The following is a 22,788-nucleotide window of genomic DNA, read 5'->3' as shown; positions in this document are numbered from 1 at the left end:
CGTCTGCACATGAGTGGTTCTTCACCCCGTAGCCAGGGCACGACGTGGGCGTATCCAGAGGGGAGGCCTAAGCCGTACCTGATACAGGACTCCTTTGGCCGCTTGAACCATCCAACGTCTAGATATGGTTGAGGTTTAAGGGCTTTATATTCATGTATTACTGTCCAGGCACGTGAGCTGGTGTATAGGGATTCTTTGTCATTGACCACCGAGAACTTCTAATTTATCTCATTTAGGGGGTTATTACAACTTTGGAGGAGGTGTTAATCCGTCCCAAAAGTGACGGTAAAGTGACGGATATACCACCAGCCGTATTACGAGTCCATTATATCCTATGGAACTCGTAATACGGCTGGTGGTATATCCGTCACTTTTGGGACAGATTAACACCTCCTCCAAAGTTGTAATAACCCCCTTAGTCTTTTTCAGGTCAAGCGAGCAAGCTCTCTGACATGTTGTAATCTGTCTGTGGGCTTTTAACCACGCCCACCGCATGCCCATCACTATCACACGTTCAGGGGCTTGCCTTTCAAAAATCCTTTGTTATCATTGGTAAATGCTTTATGTTTGTCCCTCGTACGGGTTACCACGCTGGACATCGACCCTGTCACATGGATAATTGCACGATTGCCAAGATGTTTGACTGCAAGCAAACTTCTTTTTCCTTTTGTGTCTCTCCTTCGTGCTCATGGCTGCTGTGACGCTTTGAATCGGCTCGAATATGTCAACAGTTTTACTTTTAATCTTCAATTTATGTGGCAAGAAAAGTCCAGTGAGGAATTTACAATGCTAATAGCTCTAACTCGAGCAAACACAAGACCCATTGCATTGCAAATGCTCGTTTTCACTTTTGGTTTATTAATGAGTGGCCTTGTTTAGAGGTACGGTCCAACCAATTTTTGCATTGATTATTAACACTATGCCGATTACCAGTTGAATGTTAATTGCATTCCTTAGGATTTGTGCATGATTTCACCATCTTTTCAGGTTGAGCACACCAGCGCTTTGACCTGTTGTAAGTATTGTGGGCTTTTAGCCACGCCCACCACATGCCTATCGTTTTTACATTATATGCACTCTGGTCTGCTAAGTAAACGTTCTTTGTAGCTGGCAGATTCACCCTGTGTACTACCTTAAAATGACCCCAAGCTTCCACTAGACAAAAGTCAGTTTTCTTGGTTGCCATGGCGCTCACAGCGGTCAGAGCGCAAACCCGATCAACGGTATCGTTTTTACATTATATGCACTCTCATCTGCTTAGTACACATTCTTTGCAGCAGGCATATTACCCTGTGTACTACCTTAAAATGACCTCAAGCTTCCACTAGACAAAAGTATGTTCCCTCTTCAGAAAGAACATATATTGTCAAAGATATATTGACATTGTTTAATTACATGCACTTTGTGATTTGCCTGGTACACGTTCTATGCTGCAGGCACATTAACTCTGTGCTATCTTATGATGACTTCAAGCTTCCACTAGACAAAAGTATGTTCTCGTGGCTGCCAGGCACTCACAGTGCTCACTAGATCGGCGGTATCGTTTTTACATTATATGCACTTTGATCTGCTTAGTACATGTTCTTTGCAGCAGCCATATTAACCCTGTGCGCCACCTTATGATGACTCCAAGCTTCCACTAGACAAAAGTACGTTCTCTCCAGAAAGAACATAAATCAGCAGTTATTTTGACATTTGTACATGACATGCACTTTGTGATTTGCCTAGTACATGTTCTTTGCCGCAAGCACATTAACCCTGTGTGCCACCTTATGATGACTCCAAGTTTCCATTAGACAAAAGTATTTTCTCCCTTCAGATAGAAAATAAATCGCCAGAGTTATTTTGACATTACAAGCACTGGATGAGAGGCAGCCGGCTGAAACTGAACTCGGACAAAACGGAGGTCCTCCTCCTTGGGCCCACCCCTTCTGTCTGGGACGACTCGTGGTGGCCAGCCTCTCTGGGAACCCCACCAACACCAACTGACCACGCACGCAACCATGGCTTCATCCTCGACTCATCCCTCTCCATGTCAAAGCAGGTCAACGCCATCTCCTCCTCCTGCTACAACACGCTCCGCATGCTTCACAGGATCTACAAATGGATCCCAACCGAAACAAGAAAAACGGTAACACAGGCCCTCGTCAGCAGCAGGCTTGACTACGGCAACGTACTCTATGCAGGCATCCCGTCCACACACATGCAACGCCTCCTACGCATCCAAAACACCTCCGCCCGACTCATCCTCAACATTCCCTGCCGCAGCAACATCACCCCACACCTGAGAGACCTGCACTGGCTCCCCGTCGACAAGAGGATCACCTTCAAACTCCTCACCCACGCACACAAAGCACTCCACAACACCAGACCAGCCTACCTTAACAACAGACTCAGCTTCTACACCCCCACCCGACAACTCCGCTCTTCCAACCTCGCCCTCGCCTCCATCCCCCGGATCTGACGCAAATCCTCCGGCGGCAGATCTTTTTCCTACCTCGCCCCCAAGACCTGGAATACCCTCCCGTCTGACCTAAGACAGATCCAGGACCTGCTCACCTTCAGAAGACACTGGCTCTTCGAGCAGTAGCAGCACCCCCCCTTTTTTTCCCCAGCGCCTTGAGACCTTCACAGTATGTAGTGCGCTTTATAAATGTATTGATTGATTGATTAATTGTGAGTTGCCTAGTACACGTTCTTTGCAGCAGGCACATTAACCTTGTGCGCTACCTTATGTTGACTCCAAGCTTCCACTAGACAAAAGTACATTCTCTTGGCTGTCATGGTGCTCACAGTGCTCACAGCGTGAACTCGATTGGCGGTATTGTTTTTACATTATATGCACTCCGATCTGCTTAGCACACGTTCTTTGCAGCAAGCATATTAACCCTGTACGCCACCTTATGTTGACTCCAAGCTTCCACTAGACAAAAGTATGTTCTGTCTCCAAAAGGAACATTAATTGCTAGAGTTATTTTGACACGTTTACATTATATGCACTCTGTGATCTGCCTAGGACACGTTCTTTGCAGCACACATATTCATATCTGCTGCTCGTAGTTATATTTTAATAATGTGATACAAGCTGGAAACCAGCCCTTGGAGTAGTATTTGTAGAGTTGTCCAGCTCCCTAGTTCGATGGATGATTCCCTCATTAAGTTTATGTTTGAGCTTTGCATTATGAGATGTGTAGTTAATTTTCATAACGTGATACAAGCTGTGAATATAAAGCAGAAACTTGAATAGATGAACTACACACGTTTGAATCTGTAAAACTTGTGCTGTGTGTGCTTGTATTTATAAAACTAACCTCGAGGAGAGCTTACAGTTGATTATGCTGCACAGTGGTCAATATTTTATAACTAATATTTCAGTTCGAGACTGACTGAGGATCATTATTATCATGTGAGATGGCTCTCTTCAAGCGTGTGAAAAATCAAGGGTGTTTTGTTCCACTCCCCAGACTGCTGTAAAGGTATAGTGCTCCAATAAGCAGGCATTCTGGAAGTACAATTATTTATTCATTGACCCACAGGCAATGTTGCCTGTACCAACTGCCAAGTAAATATGACTTGCAACTGGGAGTAGTTTGTGTTTTAAGGGCCTGGGTTAGAAAATATTCTAGTAGGCCTACTAGCCCTTTAGTTCCATGCATTGCCACTGGAATTATTTGGCAGAAAGGACCAAAATATGCAAGAGTTGACCAATTAATGTGGCAAAAAAGTCCAGTTATGCATTTACAATGCCAATAGCTCCAACTCAAGTGTAGTGAGACATTTTGCATTGCAAACTTTTTTTTTTTAGTACCAAGCAGGGTATTTTTTTTGGGGGGTGGGCATAGTTTATTTCCTTACATTTGTCCCTTGGTAATCTTCCCATGGCACTGCCTGCTGTGCAATGTTAGAGTTAAACAGTTGTGTATGTACTGCGCTGCCACAATTACTGTTCTCTAATGTGTGTAGAGATAGATTTCCTAAGTCCAGGTTGTCAAGTGTTTCCACCATGAACTTATGGGACAACAGAGGAGCTAGGAGGCTGAAATAGAGGCCAGTTTTTCAATGGTGCAGTGTGCAGGCTGCGGAAATCCCTTTGTGAATATGGGGGTTAAGGGGTGCCCCAGCCCAGCACCTTAAGGTCACAGCCAGGTCTGGTCCCTTGCTGCATTCTATGAACATGCAACAGTGTAGGTGTTCTCTGCACAATCCATTCTGCACAGCCTGTGGAGCACTGCTCTCCAATACACTCTTTTAACAAAGTGCTACATACAGCAAGGACAGATCCCTTGCTGCCTTCTATGAACACAGAACAGTGCAGGTTTTCTCCCACAATCCATTTGGCAGAGCCTGAGGTACAGGGCTCCCCACTGCACCCTTTTAACAAAATGCTATGTACTGCCTGGATCCTAGGAAGGCATGCCCATCCCAGTGGACTTCCCCGTCTGGTGCAGGACAACCATTTAATGAGGTGCCTTCAGAATCACGACCATCCTGGCTTACATTCAGACGCCAGTGCTCTGCTGCACCCTTGCGGGGGCTCCCCACCCCTGGGACACACTACTGCACGAACACCATACACTTGAATGGTGGTCCTTCGTGCTCTCGGATATCACACAAAAATGGGAGTAGGGGCTTTGAAGAAACTGAAGAAATCTGAAAATGCATGCCTTGCATTGAGGGAGACAATCAAAGCGGTTATCCTGAATACTGTCCAGTAGGAATGAGATGCTAGTGTAGTGTTTACTGAAGTCATACACTAAAGAACCCCGCACCCCTTCTTCCTGGGGGCTGTATGCTCATATGTCAAACATATACAAGAGACTGTGACTGTAAAAATTTATTTTTGAATAGCATGCAAAAAAGCATTACTTTTTTGTGTTGTCTGTACCATCTGGGGTTTATTTAATGTTACATGGGTCCACAGCTAGAAACCGTGAACCCAGGTGCTTCCTCACTCACCTCCCAGGTTCGGGGGGCCCTTGTTGTGTGGGGGTCACAGGGCTATGTACATTTCATGCTTGTGGAGTACTCTCCTCCTCTAGCCTGCTGTTTCCGCTGCTCATGCTGCTACTCCATGCTTCCTTCACAGTCCGCAGTGTAGCGAGAGGTGCAGTAGTGGAGAGGGCGGCATGCGCACCCTACTGAGGGATGTGTGCGTGCTCCACTCTTTTGGGAGTATGTACCATAGAGTAGCTGTCTCTATCCCCTTAAGAGCTGACCAAAGCTACAGTGACATCACACTAGTGACTAGAAATATCCAAGTGCGTTAGAGGGGCTCGGCCTCTATGCTTGAGAGAGATAGTAAGGTGTCCTTGATCTAAAACTAGCACCAACATCTATGCTTCGGCAATACGGGCTAGGGTTGAACTATAGGGCAGTACCTGAGGGCTTCTCTGACAACCAGGGTCTCGAACCGTTTCTAGAGTGTTTGTGGACGGTTTTACGGTCCGTTAAGCCGGATTCTACTCTTAGGCCCAGATTTAAGAGGGCCTGGCGCCTCTTTCCACTACATTAGCGTCATTTTTTATGACGCTAATGTGGCCCAACGAGGTCAAAATCGCAGCTCTAGATTTACAAAGTGAAAAATTCACAAACTTACCAGACAGCACCTCATCTGAGTCGCACATTTATTTGGAAAATGTTGTTAAGATTTGTCAACCGCCGCCAAAGATATAGGCAAGTAAAAAAAAGCTTTTTCCATAGAAATTAGGTCCTAACTATAATTATCTAGTTGCGAGTGCCACTAGGTCATATATATAATGAACATAGTGTCTGACCTGCCTCTACTGCTAATTTTCCATGTGCTTCTTCACAATAGCACTCTGAAGTAACCAAAAGGCGACATGTAGCATTGTACAAAGACCCTAAAGAATTAAGGGCTGATTATGAGTTTGGCGGACAGTAATATCCGTCCTTCAAACTCCCAACAGGGAGGTCGCAAGCACCGCCAGCCCCATTACGGCTTTCCCACTCGGATGACCAGCGGAAACCAAGGTTTCCACTGGTCAGCCCAGTGGGAAAGGTGTGGCAGCATTGCCGCACGCAGGGGGCATGAACATAACAGACAGTGTGCATGTCAAGGGTGCTGGGCATGGGGACCCTACACTTCCCATGCCATTAGCATGGGCAGTGCAGTGGTCCCTCGGTGCCCCCCTGCACTTGTTCTCCACTAGCTTTTTCATGATGGTGGAACCACCATCAAAAGACTGGAGGAGAACAAGGTTTTTAATCAGCAGGGCAGCACTGAGTTCAGCAACAAACTGGCTGATTACAGCCAGCTCCGCCATCAGCCGTTGGGATCTAGGATCTGGGCGGGGATGGCGGTAGGCTGGCGAGTCTGCCTGCCAAACTTGTAATGTGGTGGTCGACCGCCACAGTGGTCTGACCGCCACTGCGAGTCTGGTGATCCTCGGACCGCCACAGTCATAATTGTGGCCTAAGTGAATAAAACAATTATACTAATTTCTATCACCATCCTCCTCCTATGTCACACTTCTTCTGTTGCATATGTTTTCATTGTTTATTTATACAGCCTATGGGGCTGATTAAGAGGATGGAAACACCAAACTGCCGACGTGGAGGTCGCCGCCATGTGGTTGACCTCCCCGCTGGCCTCATTACAATTTTCCCACTGGGCTGACCAAGCCAGCCCAGTGGGAAAGGGGCAGCAACATTGTCACGGGCTCATAATATAGCTGGCAGCACTACTGCCACACTCATGGGGTACCAGCACCCTCAAAATGCACACTGTCTGCACAGCAGACAGTGTGCATTTCAAAGGTGCTGGGCAGGGGGACCCCTGCACTTGTTCTTCGCCACCCTTCTCATGGCAGTTCAACTACCATGAAAAGGCTGGTGGGGAACAAGGTTGTAATCAGTAGGGTGGTGCTGAGTTCAGCGCCGCCTGAGCTGATTGCAACTTGCACCTCCATCAGCCTGTTGAGATCTGAGAACCTGGTGAGGATGGCGGGAAATTGGCGGGTCTGCCCACCAATCTTGTAATGTGGTAGACGGATGCCACAGCGGTGGCGGTCAGACAGCCACCGCAAAACTGGCGGTCTTCAGTCCGCCAGCCTCATAATCTGGCCCTATATACTTACCTGCCATTTGTCATCCCAGACTATCTTGAAATGGCTTTTGGGCGAATAAGCATCAGAAAAAAATGATCCATAAAACTTTAAAATATTTAATAGTTAAAAACATCTAATTGAATTAGTTGAATTTGGATGCGGTGTCTGTTACTGAAAGCATTTCAGGTTATTTTTATGCATAATAGTTATTATAGGTTTTATTGTATCTGTGTTAGTATTAAAACACAGCTATGGGTCAGTATGTAAGTTAACTTCCTTACTCAGATGTAAAGGAGAGTCATTATATAACGTATTGGTAAAAATCAATAATCTTTGTTTCCGAACCATAATTTATTAATATGATTTCTCAGTATGTGCCATGTAAACTTGATGTTTATGAACAATTCCTATTAATAAATGCTGAATCAATAAGGTGGACTCCCAAAATGTCCACAAAAAGAGTGAAGAAAACTTTGCTGCCATGATCTTTCAACAGTCCTGCAAAGAGGGAGTATTCTCAAAGACCGGAGGGGGCTTGGCATCGTCGGACAGATACATCTGGTCTGCCTCCTCAATCTTCTTTAGCAGACTCATAGTGTCTTTATTCATGTTTCAATGAGGAGTGAAGTCATTAGTTCAGAAAGGCTGATGTATCTGTGCAGGGTTTACTTTCTCCCAGGCAAACTCACTGGTAAATGGTGTTTAATGCTTTCTATCAATCTTGTCAGGACTTCTATATTTTTGACTACTCTAGAGATAGCAGTTCCACATTGTATAACAGTCTTGAACAGTTTGCGTTCAAAAGTCTCTGCTAACCATGACAAATGGTGGTCTACAACCCATATATCTTTTATATTTGTATAATAAAAGGTAGCTCAACTTCACCTCTTAATTTTAACACCTTCATTTCAGCCTCTATGTGTCTCTCAGTGACAAGGCTTGCTTTCATTCCTTAGTACAGCTTTTTTTCAATTATACATGCTAATTTCTAACTAGATGTTTTCTGGTGTTCCTCTCAGGCTTTATGAGAATAATATAACATTTGGGAAAGAATATACACCCCAGCAGTCCAGCACTGGAGCACAAGATGGCAAACACCTCCACGGCCACCATGTACTTCCCGCGTGTGCTCAGGTGCGCTGGGATGAAGGAGATCCACACACTGACAAACACCAGCATACTGAAGGTGATCAGCTTGGCCTCATTGAAGCTTCCAGGCAGATTCCTTGAGAGAAAGGCCACTATAAAGCTGACCATGGCCAGGACAGCCATGTATCCCAGCATGCAGTAGAAGAAAGTGGTGTCCCCTTCATTGCATTCAAAGGTAATTTTCTCATTATAAGACTTCAGGTTGAGCTCTGGAAATGGAGGTGAGTCTACCAGCCAAACAACACAGATGATGACCTGAATCATAGAACAGAAGAAAACTATACAATTTGGCATCTTTGACCCCAGCCACTTCCTGGCAGAGCTCGTTGGATTGGTTGCCTTGAAGGCAATGACAACAATTATAGTTTTTGCCAAAACAGCAGAGACACTGATTGAAAAAATGACCCCGAAGACAGTCTGTCGAAGCATGCAGGTGAGTTTCCCAGGACGGCCAATGAATATGAATGAGCAGAGGAAGCAACACATGAGGGCAACGAGGAGCAGGTAGCTTAGACCACGGTTGTTGGCTTTTACAATGGGAGTGTCTCGATATTTGATAAAAAGGAACAGCACACATGCAGTGATGAAAAACAGGAAGGCTCCGCAGGTAAGAAGAATTGTACCCAGGGGCTCTTCAAATGAAAGGAACTCAGTCACTTTTTGTATGCACTGATCTTGTTTTAGATTGGACCATTGATCATCAGGGCATTTCTTGCAATCATCAGTATCTGCAAAAGAATGTACATGAAGCTATATTTTGTGTTAAACTGTAAATCATAACACACTGCTGCATAACTGAAATTAGTTTAATCCAACCAAGTTATGTTTAATTCCAAAGTCACTTAGAAGTTCAATCCATTGGTAACACATTCATGTATTCTGTAATTCAGGAGACAGCATGTTAAAGTGGAAGTCTCAGTTTTACAGGGGAAAGGATGTCCTTCATATTAAATAAAATGAACAGATGAGTACACATTTGGGGCTTGTAGGAAGCTGGCCTGGGATGTGATGTGTATGTACCTAAAGTACTTACACCTTTTACCAGGTCCAGGTATTCCCTCCTAGTGAAGTGTAGGCAGTGTCTAGAAGCCAGGCTTTCTAGAGGTAGCTGTGGATGCGTAGCCACGGCTTATCTAGGAGACATGCAAAGCTCATGCAATAACACTGTAGTCACACAGCACTAATACATATGTAAGACAACTCTCAGTTGTATTACACAATACCACAAAATACTAGAAAGGCAACCCTCCTCTAGGAGTTAAGTAATACGCCAATTATATACACTAGTAAACAGTAATAGGCATAGAAAAGGTTAGAAAACAGTGTAAATACCAATAAGCAATAGCGACCCTAGGGGGAGCCCAAACCATATACTAATAAAATGGAATGCGAACACAGGACCCCCACCTAGATAAGTGGAATGTGTAGAGGGGAACTGGAAGTACTAGAAAACCACAGAGGTAAGTAGCACAGTACCTCCCAGCGACCAGGAAAGCAGGAGTAAATCACTGTAATTTCCCCAAACAATCCAAAAGGAAGAAAAGAAAAGAAGACACCCAGACAAGACTGCAAGAAACCAGCAGTGGATTCCTGGAGAGGAAGACCTGTGGAGGGAGGGGACCAAGTCCAGGCTTCACAGTGGAGTCCAGGAGGAGTGGGAGCTACTACCCATCCAGCTGTACTTGCAGGAGTTGGTCGACGGTGATTAAGTTTAGGTCAGTACTGCAGCCCTGGAGCAGGAGGAGAGTTCCTATAGGATGCAGAAGATGTGCCATGCTGGAGTGAGGATTGCAGGCGGGTGTCGGTGCAGGAATTCTACCAACAAGCCTTCGCAAAGGAAAACTTGCGGATAGTAGAAAAGTGGTGCTGCCGGGGAACAGCAAGGCCCAGGGGGACTCAATCCAGGAGGGGGAGTCAGAGGGGACCCTCAGCAACACAGAGAACCCACAGAAGAAGAGGCAGCACCCACAGGAGTCCCGCAGGACAGGGACACAGAAGTCGCACAAGGAGCCCCTGCAGCACTACAGAAAGGGATCCCACACTGCAGGAGAACCACGCAGAGGGCTGTGCATCACAAAAAGGAGTGCTGGGGGCTGGAGCTACACGTCGTCTGAAGATCCCTTGGAGGAGATGCAAACAAGCTTTGGCGGCTGCAAGAGATGCTGTGCAAGGGGGATGTCCTGCATGGGAAGGCAAGGGCTTACCTCCACCAAAGTTGGACAGCTGGCAGAAAAGACCAAGAGGACTACTCTGGACCACCACCCATGATGCAAAATCTCCGCAGCTCAAGATGAGGGGAGATCCACGCAGCTGGTCATCATTGCAGCAGGTGCCTGCAGATTTAGGGGAGTGACTACTTCACTTCAAGGGAGATTTCTTCTTTCTTCTAGTGCAGACTGAAGACATATCACCCTTAGTGGATGCACAGCTACTGGAAATGTTGCAGTTGCTGGAAGGAGCCCTGGAAACAATGTTGCAGAAGAGTTCTTCATGTTGGAGGGAGATTGTTGGGTTTTGGAGGGTCCAGTCGCAGTTCCGGAGGCCAGAAGTCAAAATGAAGGTTGCAGAGGCATCCTGCTGGACTCTTGCAAGCTAAATCTGGAAATCCACCCTGACAGAGACCCTAAATAGCCCTGAAAGGGGGATTGGTCACCTAGCCAGGTAAGTACCTATCAGGAGGGGGTCTGACATCACCTGCCTGGCCTCTCAGATGCTCCCACATACTTGCAACAGTATTGAGGTATGATTCCGACATGTTTGATGCCAAACATGCCTAGGTTCGGAGTTACCATTATGTAGCTGGACATAGGTAGTGACCTATGTCCAGTACACACGTAAAATTGCATTCCTGCACTCACAAAGTCCAGGTAAATGGACCTGGAGTTTGTTCAGGCACCTCTGCTACTGCAGGGGTGCCCTCACACACAGGTACCTGCACCCTGCCCTCTGGGCTAGGAGGGCCTGCCATAGGTTTGACTTATAGTGACCTGGTGCAGTGATCTATGGTGAAAAAGGGTGCATGCACCCTTTCACGCAAGCTGCGATGGCAGGCTTGCATAACAATTTGCATGGGCTCCCCATGGGTGGCATAATACATGCTGCCGCCCATTGTGATCCCCTGGTACCCCAATGCCCTGGGTACCTGTGTACCATGTACTAGGGACTTACATGGGAGCACCAGTATGCCAAATGTAGTGTGAAAATGGTACAAGCTACCAAGTTAGAAGAGAGAGAGCATTATCACTGTTGTCCTGGTTAGCAGTATCCCAGTGAACACAGTCAAACACACTGACAAACCGGCAAAAAATGGTGGTAACCATGGTAGAAAGAGGCTAGTTTCCTACAGGGCCACAATAGCTGGCACAAAAATCTTGAATCCCCAGTAGTGCCAATTAGATAGGACCACTAAACCTTTTTCTTCCTGGAGTTACAGCTACAGAAAGAAAGCTAGGGGCATATTTATACTCTGGTTGAGCTGAAATAGCGTATTTTTTTTACGCTATTTCAGCGCAAACTTAACTCCATATTTATATTTTGACGCTAGTCCAGTCTAGCGTCAAAATATTGGAGTTAAAGTCATTTTTTGCTAGTAGGAAACTACCTTGCATCAATGAGATACAAAGTAGGCGTTCCCGGGCAAACAATTACTCTAAGGCCCAGGCGCCTTATTTATCCTCCCATGCAAAAATGGTGCATGGGAGGGAGGCGGGCCTAAATAATGGCGTTAAGCCTGCTTAGTGCATTCTTTAACACCTTGGTCAGGGCAGGCATTAGGGGACCTGTGGGTCTATTTCCATGGTGGTACACCATGGAAAGAGCCCACAGGTGCCCTCCTCAAGGCCCAGTGACACCCCACCCCCACCAGAGGGACAGCGGAGGATGTGGAACCCCATCCCAGGTAAGTATAGGTAACTACAGGTAAGTATTTTGTTAATTTTTTTAAAGTGCCATTTGGGGTCCTGATATGGCCTCCCCTTCATGGCTCTGGGTGCAATGGCCATGCCAGGGGACCCTTGTCCCCTGTGCTGGCAATTGGGGTGGTGGGCCTGACCTCTGTCTTTTATAAGACAGGAGTCATGTGGTATGGTAGGTTTAGCGCCAAGAAATGACGCTAATCTGGTTAGAGTCATCTTTTTTTACTTTTTTCAGTCTAACGTCATTTTCTAGTGCTAAACCTCTTTCTCCTATACAGCAACCCCCACCCGGCTAACGTCATTTTCTTTGAAGTTAGCCCACACTTTGAACCGGATTGTGGCATTCCATAAATAAAACACCCGGCCGATGTCTTGGAATGGCGCTAGCCAGTGGTAAACTTTTTCATGCAAAACTGCGCTAGCTCAGTTTTTGCGTGAAAAAGTATAAATATGGGCCACAGTGTGCACTCTGATGGTGCTGGGCAGGAGGGGCCCTTCACTGCCCATGCCATGTGCATAGGCAGTACAGGGGCTTCCATCTGGCCCCCGGCACTGGCAAGGCTGGCAGAAAGTTGGGTTCTATTAAGCCAGGCAGTGCTGAGTTCAGTGCCACCATGGCTGATTACAAGACTGACCGCCGTCACCCCATGAGGATCTGTGACACTGGTGGGGATGGCTTTCTTTAGGTGGGTCCCCCTGCCTAAGTCGTTATTGGGCAGTCGGACCACCCAGAGAACGATGGACCGACTGTTAACACGAGTGTGGCGGTCCTTGGACTGCCGCACTCATAAAGAGTTTCAAAGTTATTTTCCACCTCAGTAGTAACAAAATACAATATTTATATTAAAAATAAAAAGGGCCGATGGTCCAGATGATCCCCCAGTAATTGTGAGTTTAAAACTAAGATAGGGCCTCATTATGAGTTTGGCAGTCGTAAGAGCCAACCGTAAAACTTGCGGGATGAGACCGCCGTCAACCCAGCGGCCTCACCCCATTCATTTTATGATGTTTCTAATGGGCTGCCCGGCGGGAACATCTTATTACGGGTTCCTGCACATCTGCCCTCTGGGAACAGGCCAATACCATAGCACAACAGCAAAGCAGACAGTGCACATTCTGAGGGTGCTGTGCAAGGGGTTCCCTGCACTGCCAACAACATGGTCATGGTCGTGGGCAGTGCACTTTCTTTCCACCAGCCTTTTCATGGTAGTTAAACCGCCATGAAAAGGCTGGAGGAAAGGGGACTCATGATCAGGGGGCAACGCTGAACTCAGCGAAACCGTGGCTGAGCATGACTCCGACCACTGTCAGCCGATTCGGGAACCATGTTCCTGGCGGGGATGGTGGTCCCCTGGTGGTCCGACCGTCACCATGAGACTAGCAGTCTCAAGATCGCCAGCCTCATAATGAGGCACATAGATTGCTGGGCTAGGCTACTGGGGACAATAATCCAACAGATACTTGTGACAGGAAATTTCTCGAACTGCAGGAAGGGAGGCATTATGGGCCAGATGTAGGAAGGCATTAGCGCCTCGTAAACGGTGAAAAATGCCATTTGCAAAGCGCAAATGCCCTCACGCGATGCAGAAACACATATTGCGAGTCGGTACCGACTCGCAAAATGTGTTTCAGACTCGCAAGTAGGAAGGGGTGTTCCCTTCCTATTTGCGAGTCACACCGTGATGTAGAGTTAATTTGTGACCGCGAAAGTGGTCGCAAATCAACTCGCAGTTACCATCCACTTGAAGTGGAGGGTAACTCATTCGCAAACGGGAAGGGGTCCCCATGGGACCCCTTCCCCTTTGTGAATGCTCACAATAATATTTTTTCAGAGCAGGCAGTGGTCCTATGGACTACTGCCTACTCTGAAAAAAAAAATGAAAAAAAGGTTTCGGTATTTTTTCTATTTGCAGCTCGTTTTCCTTTAAGGAAAACGGGCTGCAAAGAGAAAAAAAAAAACTGCTTTATTTCAAACCAGTCTCGGACATGGTGGTCTGCTGTCCCCAGCAGGCCACCATCCCCGTGAGTGCCTAGACTCGCTATGGGGTCGCAAACTGCGACCCACCTCATTAATATTCATGAGGTGGGTCTTTGCGACCCCATAGCGAGTCGCAGAAAGTGTCGGAGACACCTTTCTGCATAACATTTTGCGAGGTGCAAATTGCGAGTCGCTAGTACTCGCAATTTGCACCTCACAAAATGTTTTCTTCCTACATCTGGCCCATAGTTACGGATCCTCAAAATGGAAGACCCCTTACAAACAAAAAAACTACAGTTTAAAAAATCTCAAAGGTGTAGGTGCCAACGGCCACCATAATGAATTTGACAGAGTGGAAAGCCCGTCCGTCAAACTCCTGACAGGGTGGCTACTGCCATTGTGGCAACCACCCCATCGGACCTATTAGGGGTTTCCCACTATCCTGGCAGGCAGAAACCTCAGTTTCCCGCCGTAAACAAGGCGTGTCTCCAGCTCGTAATTGAGCGAGCGCCAATGCTGTCCTCTGCAGGGTGCACCAGCACCCTCGCAATGTTCTCTGTCTGAACAGTAGCCAGTGAACATTGTGATGGTGTTGGGCAAGGGGACCCCTGCACTGCTCATGCCAAGTGCATGGGCAGTGCAGGGGCCCCCCTGTTGCCCCCTCCACCTGTTTTCTGCCAGCATTTTCATAGTGGTGAAACTGCCAGGAAAAGGCTGGTGGAGAACGAGGTCATATATAAGCAGCGCTGCCCTGGTGGATTACAACCTCTTTCTGCCATCACCGTCGGGGGTCACCATTCGTGGCGTAGAAGGCGGAACCCTGGTGGTCTGACCGCCAGGGGCTTTATGTGGAGGTCGGACCGCCAAAGCAGCAGCGGTCCTGACTGCCAGAGTGGGGCTGGCGGTCTGAAAACCGACAACCTTGTAATTAGGCCCAAAGTGTTTTCGAAAATACTGCTCTGTAAATTGAAGGAATGATTGGAAGAGACCAATTTATTACTGAGGGAGCAAGAAGGGTTTAGAGAGCGAGATTTGACTCCCAACCACTGTTTTAGCTTATGGTTACTTGCTTGGAAGTCAAGAGAGATAAGAGGTCATTTGTTATGTTGTTTTATTGTCTTCTGAGCAAAGTTTGACCTGGTAAATTGTAATACGTTGTGGGGGATGCTGGTTATATCATAAATCTCTATAGGGCTGGTCTCCATGTTTCAAAAACAACACAGAGATAATTGAGCAAGAGTAGAACTCAGTAAAGAAAGGACGAATTCAAGGAATGTTTTTATTAGAAATGACCTGAAGCAGGACTGTTTGTTAGCACCACTGCCAATAACTCTTTTTCTAACACCTACCTGGAGCCCTTATCAATACCTCCCTCAAACTGACAATGGTCAGAATCCAAATTTTATTCCTGTTGAATGCATTAATAGATATGAACCAGGTTCATCTACAAGGACACTTGTCAAGTTTTTTAATCATTGCAGAGATAAGCAAATTATAGTTTTACTGGTTTATGTGCCCTACCAAATTAGAAGGGAAGTGGACTCGGACAAATACTTTGGCATGTGGTTCCATAAAGGTTTAAGTTGGTCTTATCATATTACATCATTAAAGAAAAACGTATCAATTGCAATGACAGGATTAAAGAAGTTTAACAAACATTATGCTGGCCTGTCAAGGAGCACAATATTAAAAAGCATATTCAGCGATGATCCAACCCAGATTTTATATGGAGTCGAGATTAAGGGGGCCATTAGGAGTTTGGCGGATGGGAACATCCATCCACCAAACTCTGGATAAAGAGACCGCCCACACTGGGCTGACGGGCTAGCCCAGTGGGAAAGGTTCAGCAGCATTGTTCCTGGCTCATAACTGAGCTGGAGGAAATGCTGCTGCATGCAGGGTGCACCAGGACCCTTGAAATGCACTCTGTCTATATAGTAGACAGTGCACATTTCAAGGGTGCTGGGCAGGGGGACCCCTGCATTGCCTTCCTGACTTATTCTCCGCTAGCCTTTTCATGGTGGTGAAACCGCAATGAAAGGGCTGGCGGAGAACATGGTTTTAATAAGCAGGGTGGCACTGAGTTCAGTGCCTCCCTGGATGATCACAACCTTGACCACAATTAGCCCATCAGGATCTTGGATCCTGGTGAGAATGGCAGTAGGTTGGTGGGTCTGCCCGTCAACCTCGTAATGTGGCAGTGGGACTGCCACAGCCGCATCAGTGCGACTGGCAGACTTGTAATCCCCTATATGTCTAGATTCTGGGGAGAATTAGGATAATATATAGAGTTTATGTTTGAACAATTATTTAGCTTGCCAAAGAATTGTACAGTGTAAGCAAAAAGAAGTGAAGCAAATTTAACAAAGTAGGGTTACTTATCAGAATCACATATGGACTCATTACAAGTTTGGTGGTCCGACTTTCAGGCCGCCAAACCTCCAGGGGGGAGGTTGTCATCACACCAGCAGCCTCACCACCATCAGGTTATGACGTTTCCACCAGGCTGACCGACTGAAACATCATATTATGACCTTAAGGGAGCCGAATCCAATGCCATTGGAAAACAGCACCCTTGGAATGCGCACTGTCTACAGAGCAGCCTCGGAATGCGCACTGTCCGCACAGCAGACTGTGCACATTCCGAGGGTGTCGGCAGAGGGGGTCCCTGCACTGCCCTTGCCATGGGCAGTGCAGTGGCTCCCCCTGTGGCCCCCAATACTGGCTTACCGCCAGCCTTTCCATGGCAGTAAAACCACCATGGAAAGGCTGTAGGAAAGTGGACACGTGATCAGCCATGGCAGTGCTGTCGTGGGCACGGCTGTGGCTGGCCACGACTCCGACCGCGCCACCCAGTCCTGATCCGTGATCCTTGCAATGATTGAGGTCCGACCGCTGGAGTTGACTGCCACGTCGAGTTTGGCGGTCTTAAGACCGCCAAACTTGGATTGAGGCCCATGGAATGTTCGTTTGGTAAAAACGGAAAGATGAACAACTTGGATACAAAGGGCTCAAAGGGTAAAGAAGTACATTTTACAGAAAAATGGTTAGCTTGGATTGGAGTTGTCTATACCAGTCTTCCCTGTGTTTCTAACATAAAAATAGTTACAACTCAAAACAACCTTCGAGGCAACGAGAAGTGATTTATGTAACTTGAGTCATAAAACATTAGTTGAATGTCTTAAGAACTCAAGACCAATAGATTTGTGAATTCTATAAATTAATCAATGTATGAATTTTTAGATTGCTTCCCAAGTATGAAAATGAGACAATTGCTTTTAAGTTTAAATCCCCTTTTCATTCATGATAATGTAGTAAAATGCTTATGTGGGATTGGTTTTAAATGCAATATTTCCTGTGTCTTACTGAATTGTTTATGAAAACAATGAATACAGTTTTTAAAACTTATTTATTTAAGCATGAAATAGGAGACCAAAAAGATGGCGGTAAATTATTGCTTAAGATGCAATTGCTGGATATCTGTACAGTGGGAAGGTTTTTAAATTGCCAATAATGAAATAAAGTTTTTAATATTTATGTGTAGACTGCTTACACACTTGCACATTTTAAATCATAACTTTTTCTCACACAGTACAAGTACTATCCTGTTTAGTGGGCCACAGTTTAAATAAACTAATTAATGATGATGATGAAACACCTACTGAAAATTTGAAATAAACTTAAAGAAAAACGAAATCGTGCATAATGTCAATTCCATGAATATAACAATATTCCATGAATATAAACAATTTGGTCCACCTTCACAAAAGTTGAAATTTGGGTTAAAAGAATTTAGTCATCTCTTCACTTGATCTTTCATCATGTCATACACCATGATTGGCAGGGAAAAGTAACTGGGCGGATGTCAAAGGAAGCACAGGGAAGCAGCAAGTTCCGGATGTGGCAAGCGATGCAGCAACACTTGGAGACTCAGCGGGGAGCAGATTAGCTTTGTGATGTCATCACTGATCACATCACTGATGATATCTTAAATGACATCACTAATGACATCACTGATGACATTATCCAGTTAACATAAGTGGTTGTATGGATGTGTGAGTAGGAGTGTTAGTAGCTGTACAAGTGAGTGTGTGTGTCTGTGGTTGTATGTGTGAGTGACAGAGTGTGTTTTTGACTGTTTCTGTGAGTGTACAGGTAAGTGAGTAGAGGTATCATTTGGTTCATGCATAAGTGTTTGATGTGTCAGTGACTTTATTGGAGAATGAGTGGATGTGTGAGTAACTGTATAGGTTAGTCAATTGGTATGTCAGTGTCTGCATTGATGAGTGAGTAGGTGTTTGAGTTGCTGCATGGGTAACTGAATGGGTGAGTGAGTGTCCAAAAAAAGCCTGAAAAACTCTTTATATCTCATCCTATGACTCTCTTTCCCTCCCTCTCTCTCAATTTCTCTCTTTCAAACTTTTTCTCCCACTCACACACTCACTCAGACCCTTGTGCACCCACTCACAGACCCACTCACACCCTTGTGCACCCACCCACAGACACACTCAGACTCTGACACACCCACTCACAGACTTACTCAGACGCTGATACACCTACTCACAGACCCACTCAGACACTAACATACTCACAGACCCATTAAGACATCACACATCCAGTCTCAGACCCACTCAGACCCTCATGCACCCATTCAAAGACCCACTCAGACACTCATGCACCCACTCACAGACCCACGCAGACTCTCAAGCACCCAGTCACAGACTCACTCAGACACTGACACACCCCATCACAGACCGACTCAGGCCCTGATGCATCCACTTACAGACCCATTCAGACATCACACATGCACTCAAAGACCCTCACATACTCTCATGCACCCACTCACAGCCCAACTCAGACACTCATGCACCCATTCACAGACCCTCTCAGACCCTCAAACACTCTGGCCCTCATTACAACATTGGCGGTAAAAGCTGCTTACCGCCGTGCAGAAGACCGCCAACACACCACCGTGGCCGTGGAATACCGCCACAGCTATTATGACCCACAGTTCGGAATCCGCCAAAATCTAGACACCGACACAAGTCGCCACACAAAAAGATCAATGATAAACTGGCAAAAACAAAACCTCCACCGTCACGCCAACAGAAATACGCCCAAACTATAACGACAAACGAATCCACGCGGCGGTCTCTCAACCGCGGTATTCCATTGGCGGTAAACAACACTGCGCTCAAAATACACACACTTTTACAAAACACAGCCACATTGGAAAATTCGAAATACACACACCTGATACACATACACACACCACTCCCACATACCCATTAGAATATAAAACACACACCCACATCACCCACAAACCCCTACTACCAAAAATTCCGGAAGAAGGCCAGAGGGAGACAGCACCAGCAAGAACAACAGCATCCACAGGCACACAACACCATCACCCACAGAACTTCCACGCACCTCACACAACACCCCACTACATATCAGCACACTTATCACCACACACTCCACCCCACACATCACCTACACCACCCCATGGCACGGCAAAGACACCCCAGGTTCTCGGAGGAGGAGCTCAGGGTCATGGTGGAGGAAATTGTCCGGGTAGAGCCACAGCTATTCGGATCACAGTTGCAGCACACCTCCATTGCAAGGAAGATGGAGCTATGGCTAAGAATAGTGGACAGGGTCAACGCAGTGGGACAGCACCCAAGAAATCGGGAGGACATCAGGAAGAGGTGGAACGACCTACGGGGGAAGGTGTGTTCCGTGGTCTCAAGACACCACCTGGCGGTTCAGCGGACTGGCGGCGGACCCCCACCTCCTCACCCACAACTAACAACATGGGAGGAGCAGGTCTTGGCGATTCTGCATCCTGAGGGCCTCGCAGGAGTAGGTGGAGGAATGGACTCTAGTAAGTCAAATCTTAACTATTACATCCCCCACCCTACCTGTATGCCAGCACATACCCCTACCCTCACCCTCACCCGAGCACTCCAACTTCTCACATATGTCCCAACATCACAAACTACCCATCCCAAAACCAAGCACTGAATGCAACAACAAAGCATGGACACCCATCACTAAAGAATGCCCACTGCACATACCCATACAACCCCCTAAACCATCCTCAAACAAGGTCCCACACAGGAATGCAAGCACTGGGGTACACGGTCACCCACCCATTGCACACCATGACACACACAGATGTAATAACCATCCTTTTATACCCCTGCAGGATCCCTACCCAACGTCACCGGACAGGAGGGTCCACACATGTCCACACCACCAACAGAAGAGGCCCACAGTGATGACAGCAGCTCTGTCCAACTGGATCTAGATGACCAGCCCAGCCCATCGGGTACCTCTGGACAGTCGGTTCCCCTCACGCAGTCACAGGCCACCACAGACCTTCCCCCCTCTGGAAAAACCAGCACAGCACCCACCCAGCGGGCCCATACCTCCGTCCCCAGGACACCTCAATCAGCTGTGTATCCACCACTACAGGGTACCCAGGCTAACCCACCACCCCAACAACAGCAGGGACCTTGGGGCAGTGGCAGGGGGCACACGGTCCAGGGGACGGAGGCCCAAGAACACAGGGGAACTGGGAGGGCTGCTGTGCGACAGGGGGCAGACAGGCCAAGGGAACCCCCTCTCCACGAGGCCCTCTCCTCCATCATGGGAGCCTACCACCTACCACTCCCAGGAGACGATGGCAACGGTACTGGCTAGTTTCAGGAGACCCAGCACCTGCAGGAGGAACAGTATATGGGCTTCAGGGAGGAACTCAGAACCATCAGCTCCACCCTGGGCACCATCGTAGGGGTGCTGAAGGAACTTGTGAACACCAGGAGGGACACTGTGGCACTACAAGGGGCCCCTGACACTAGCATGGACGATGAACTGCCCACCACCTCCGCCGGTGCTAGTGGACAGGACGCCCTGCCACAGGACCACCACACCAGCACCCCACCCCCTGCAGAGGGAGAACCACCCCGCAAACGGTCCCTGAGAACAAGACAGAGCACGATGCCAAGACCCCTGCCAAGAAATTAGACCACCCTGATGGTCATCCTACTGTCCCACTTTGTCACCTTGTCCATACTTAAACTGCCCCAGCTCCACTTCCTATGCCCATATAGGCAATGCACCTGTGAGACTAATAGACTGGACTCTGCCATGGACATTCCTCCGCCATCACCCCTCACCATTTCACTACCCCCTCCAATATTGAGCACTTAAATAAACACACTTAAAGCACAAAACAATCTGGAGTCTGTCTGTGATTTCGAAATAGTGTATTAGCAATTACAGTGACAAAATGCTCTTTCAATTGTAATGTCAGCATACCTATGTCACACAGCTCTAGTCCATGAGGAATTTAAGCAGATGTCACACAGTGGGACCCACATCTGGGAAATTGTAAGGGAAAGTGACAACTCAGTGACCATACACTGGGTAAAAACGAAAGACAGTAGAGAGATAGTAGTGTTAAAGTACATGTACTAGGCAGGTCTGTACTCTTACCTGTGTCTCACTGGAAATATTGCTGGATCACTGAGTCCCTGCTGTTCATGTCTTCTTCCTCTGCTTCCTCATCTTCACTGTCCACAGGTTCCACAGCTGCCACAACACCACCATCTGGACCATCCTCCTGCAGAAAAGGCACCTGTTGTCGCAAAGCCAAGTTGTGAAGCATACAGCAGGCCACGATGATCTGGCACACCTTCTTTGGTGAGAAGAATAGGTATCCACCTGTCATATGGAGGCACCGGAACCTGGCCTTCAGGAGGCCGAAGGTCCGCTCGATCACCCTCCTAGCTCGCCCATGGGCCTCATTGTAGCATTCCTCTGCCCTTGTCCTGGGATTCCTCAATGGGGTCAGTAGCCATGACAGGTTGGGGTAACCAGAGTCACCTGCAAATGGCGAGGGACAACTGTTAGACACGCACTAACCTGCAGAGATATCCCCAGACCCAGACAACCATTCCCACTGTCTTGCTTCCAGGTGCTCACCTAATAGCCACACACGGTGCCTCTGGAGCTTACCCATCACATAAGGGATGCTGCTATTCCGCAGGATGTAGGCGTCATGCACTGAGCCAGGGAACATGGCATTCACATGGGAGATGTACTGGTCTGCCAAACATACCATCTGTACATTCATTGAATGATAACTCTTCCAGTTTCTGTACACCTGTTCACTCCTGTGGGGGGGGGACCAAAGCCACATGGGCCCCATCAATGGCACCTATGATGTTGGGGATGTGTCCAAGGGCATAGAAATCCCCTTTCACTGTTGGCAAATCCTCCACCTGAGGAAAAACGATGTAGCTCCGCATGTGTTTCAGAAGGGCAGACAACACTCTGGACAATACATTGGAAAACATAGGCTGAGACATCCCTGATGCTATGGCCACAGTTGTTTGAAAAGACCCACTTGCAAGGAAATGGAGCACTGACAGCACCTGCACTTGAGGGGGGATTCCTGTGGGATGGCGGATTGCTGACATCAGGTCTGGCTCCAACTGGGTACACAGTTCCTGGATTGTGGCACGGTCAAGCCTGTATGTGATAATCACATGTCGCTCCTCCATTGTCGACAGGTCCACCAACGGTCGGTACACCGGAGGATGCCGCCATCTCTTCACATATCCCAGCGGACGGTGCCTATGAAGGACAACAGCGAGCACAGAGTCAAACAACT

At 47.3% G+C, this 22,788-nt stretch overlaps 2 protein-coding genes across 2 annotated transcripts in view; both read right to left on the bottom strand.

Moving 5' to 3' along the window:
* Nucleotides 1-7,104, bottom strand: part of LOC138249018 (vomeronasal type-2 receptor 26-like) — an 83,087-nt gene extending 75,983 nt beyond the window's left edge. Inside the window, exon 1 of the mRNA XM_069203076.1 lies at nt 7,098-7,104. Coding sequence (XP_069059177.1) covers nt 7,098-7,104 — 7 coding nt within the window. The remainder of the gene's footprint in view (nt 1-7,097) is intronic.
* Nucleotides 7,105-8,048: 944 nt separating this feature from the next.
* The window catches only part of LOC138249017 (extracellular calcium-sensing receptor-like), a 216,947-nt gene continuing 202,207 nt past the window's right edge, over nt 8,049-22,788 (bottom strand). Inside the window, exon 8 of the mRNA XM_069203075.1 lies at nt 8,049-8,944. Within this exon, the coding sequence (XP_069059176.1) occupies nt 8,049-8,944 (896 nt within the window). The remainder of the gene's footprint in view (nt 8,945-22,788) is intronic.

Source organism: Pleurodeles waltl, chromosome 8 (genome assembly GCF_031143425.1).
Source record: "Pleurodeles waltl isolate 20211129_DDA chromosome 8, aPleWal1.hap1.20221129, whole genome shotgun sequence".
NCBI classification, from domain to species: domain Eukaryota; kingdom Metazoa; phylum Chordata; class Amphibia; order Caudata; family Salamandridae; genus Pleurodeles; species Pleurodeles waltl.
This window is presented reverse-complemented; position numbering and strand designations above follow the sequence as displayed.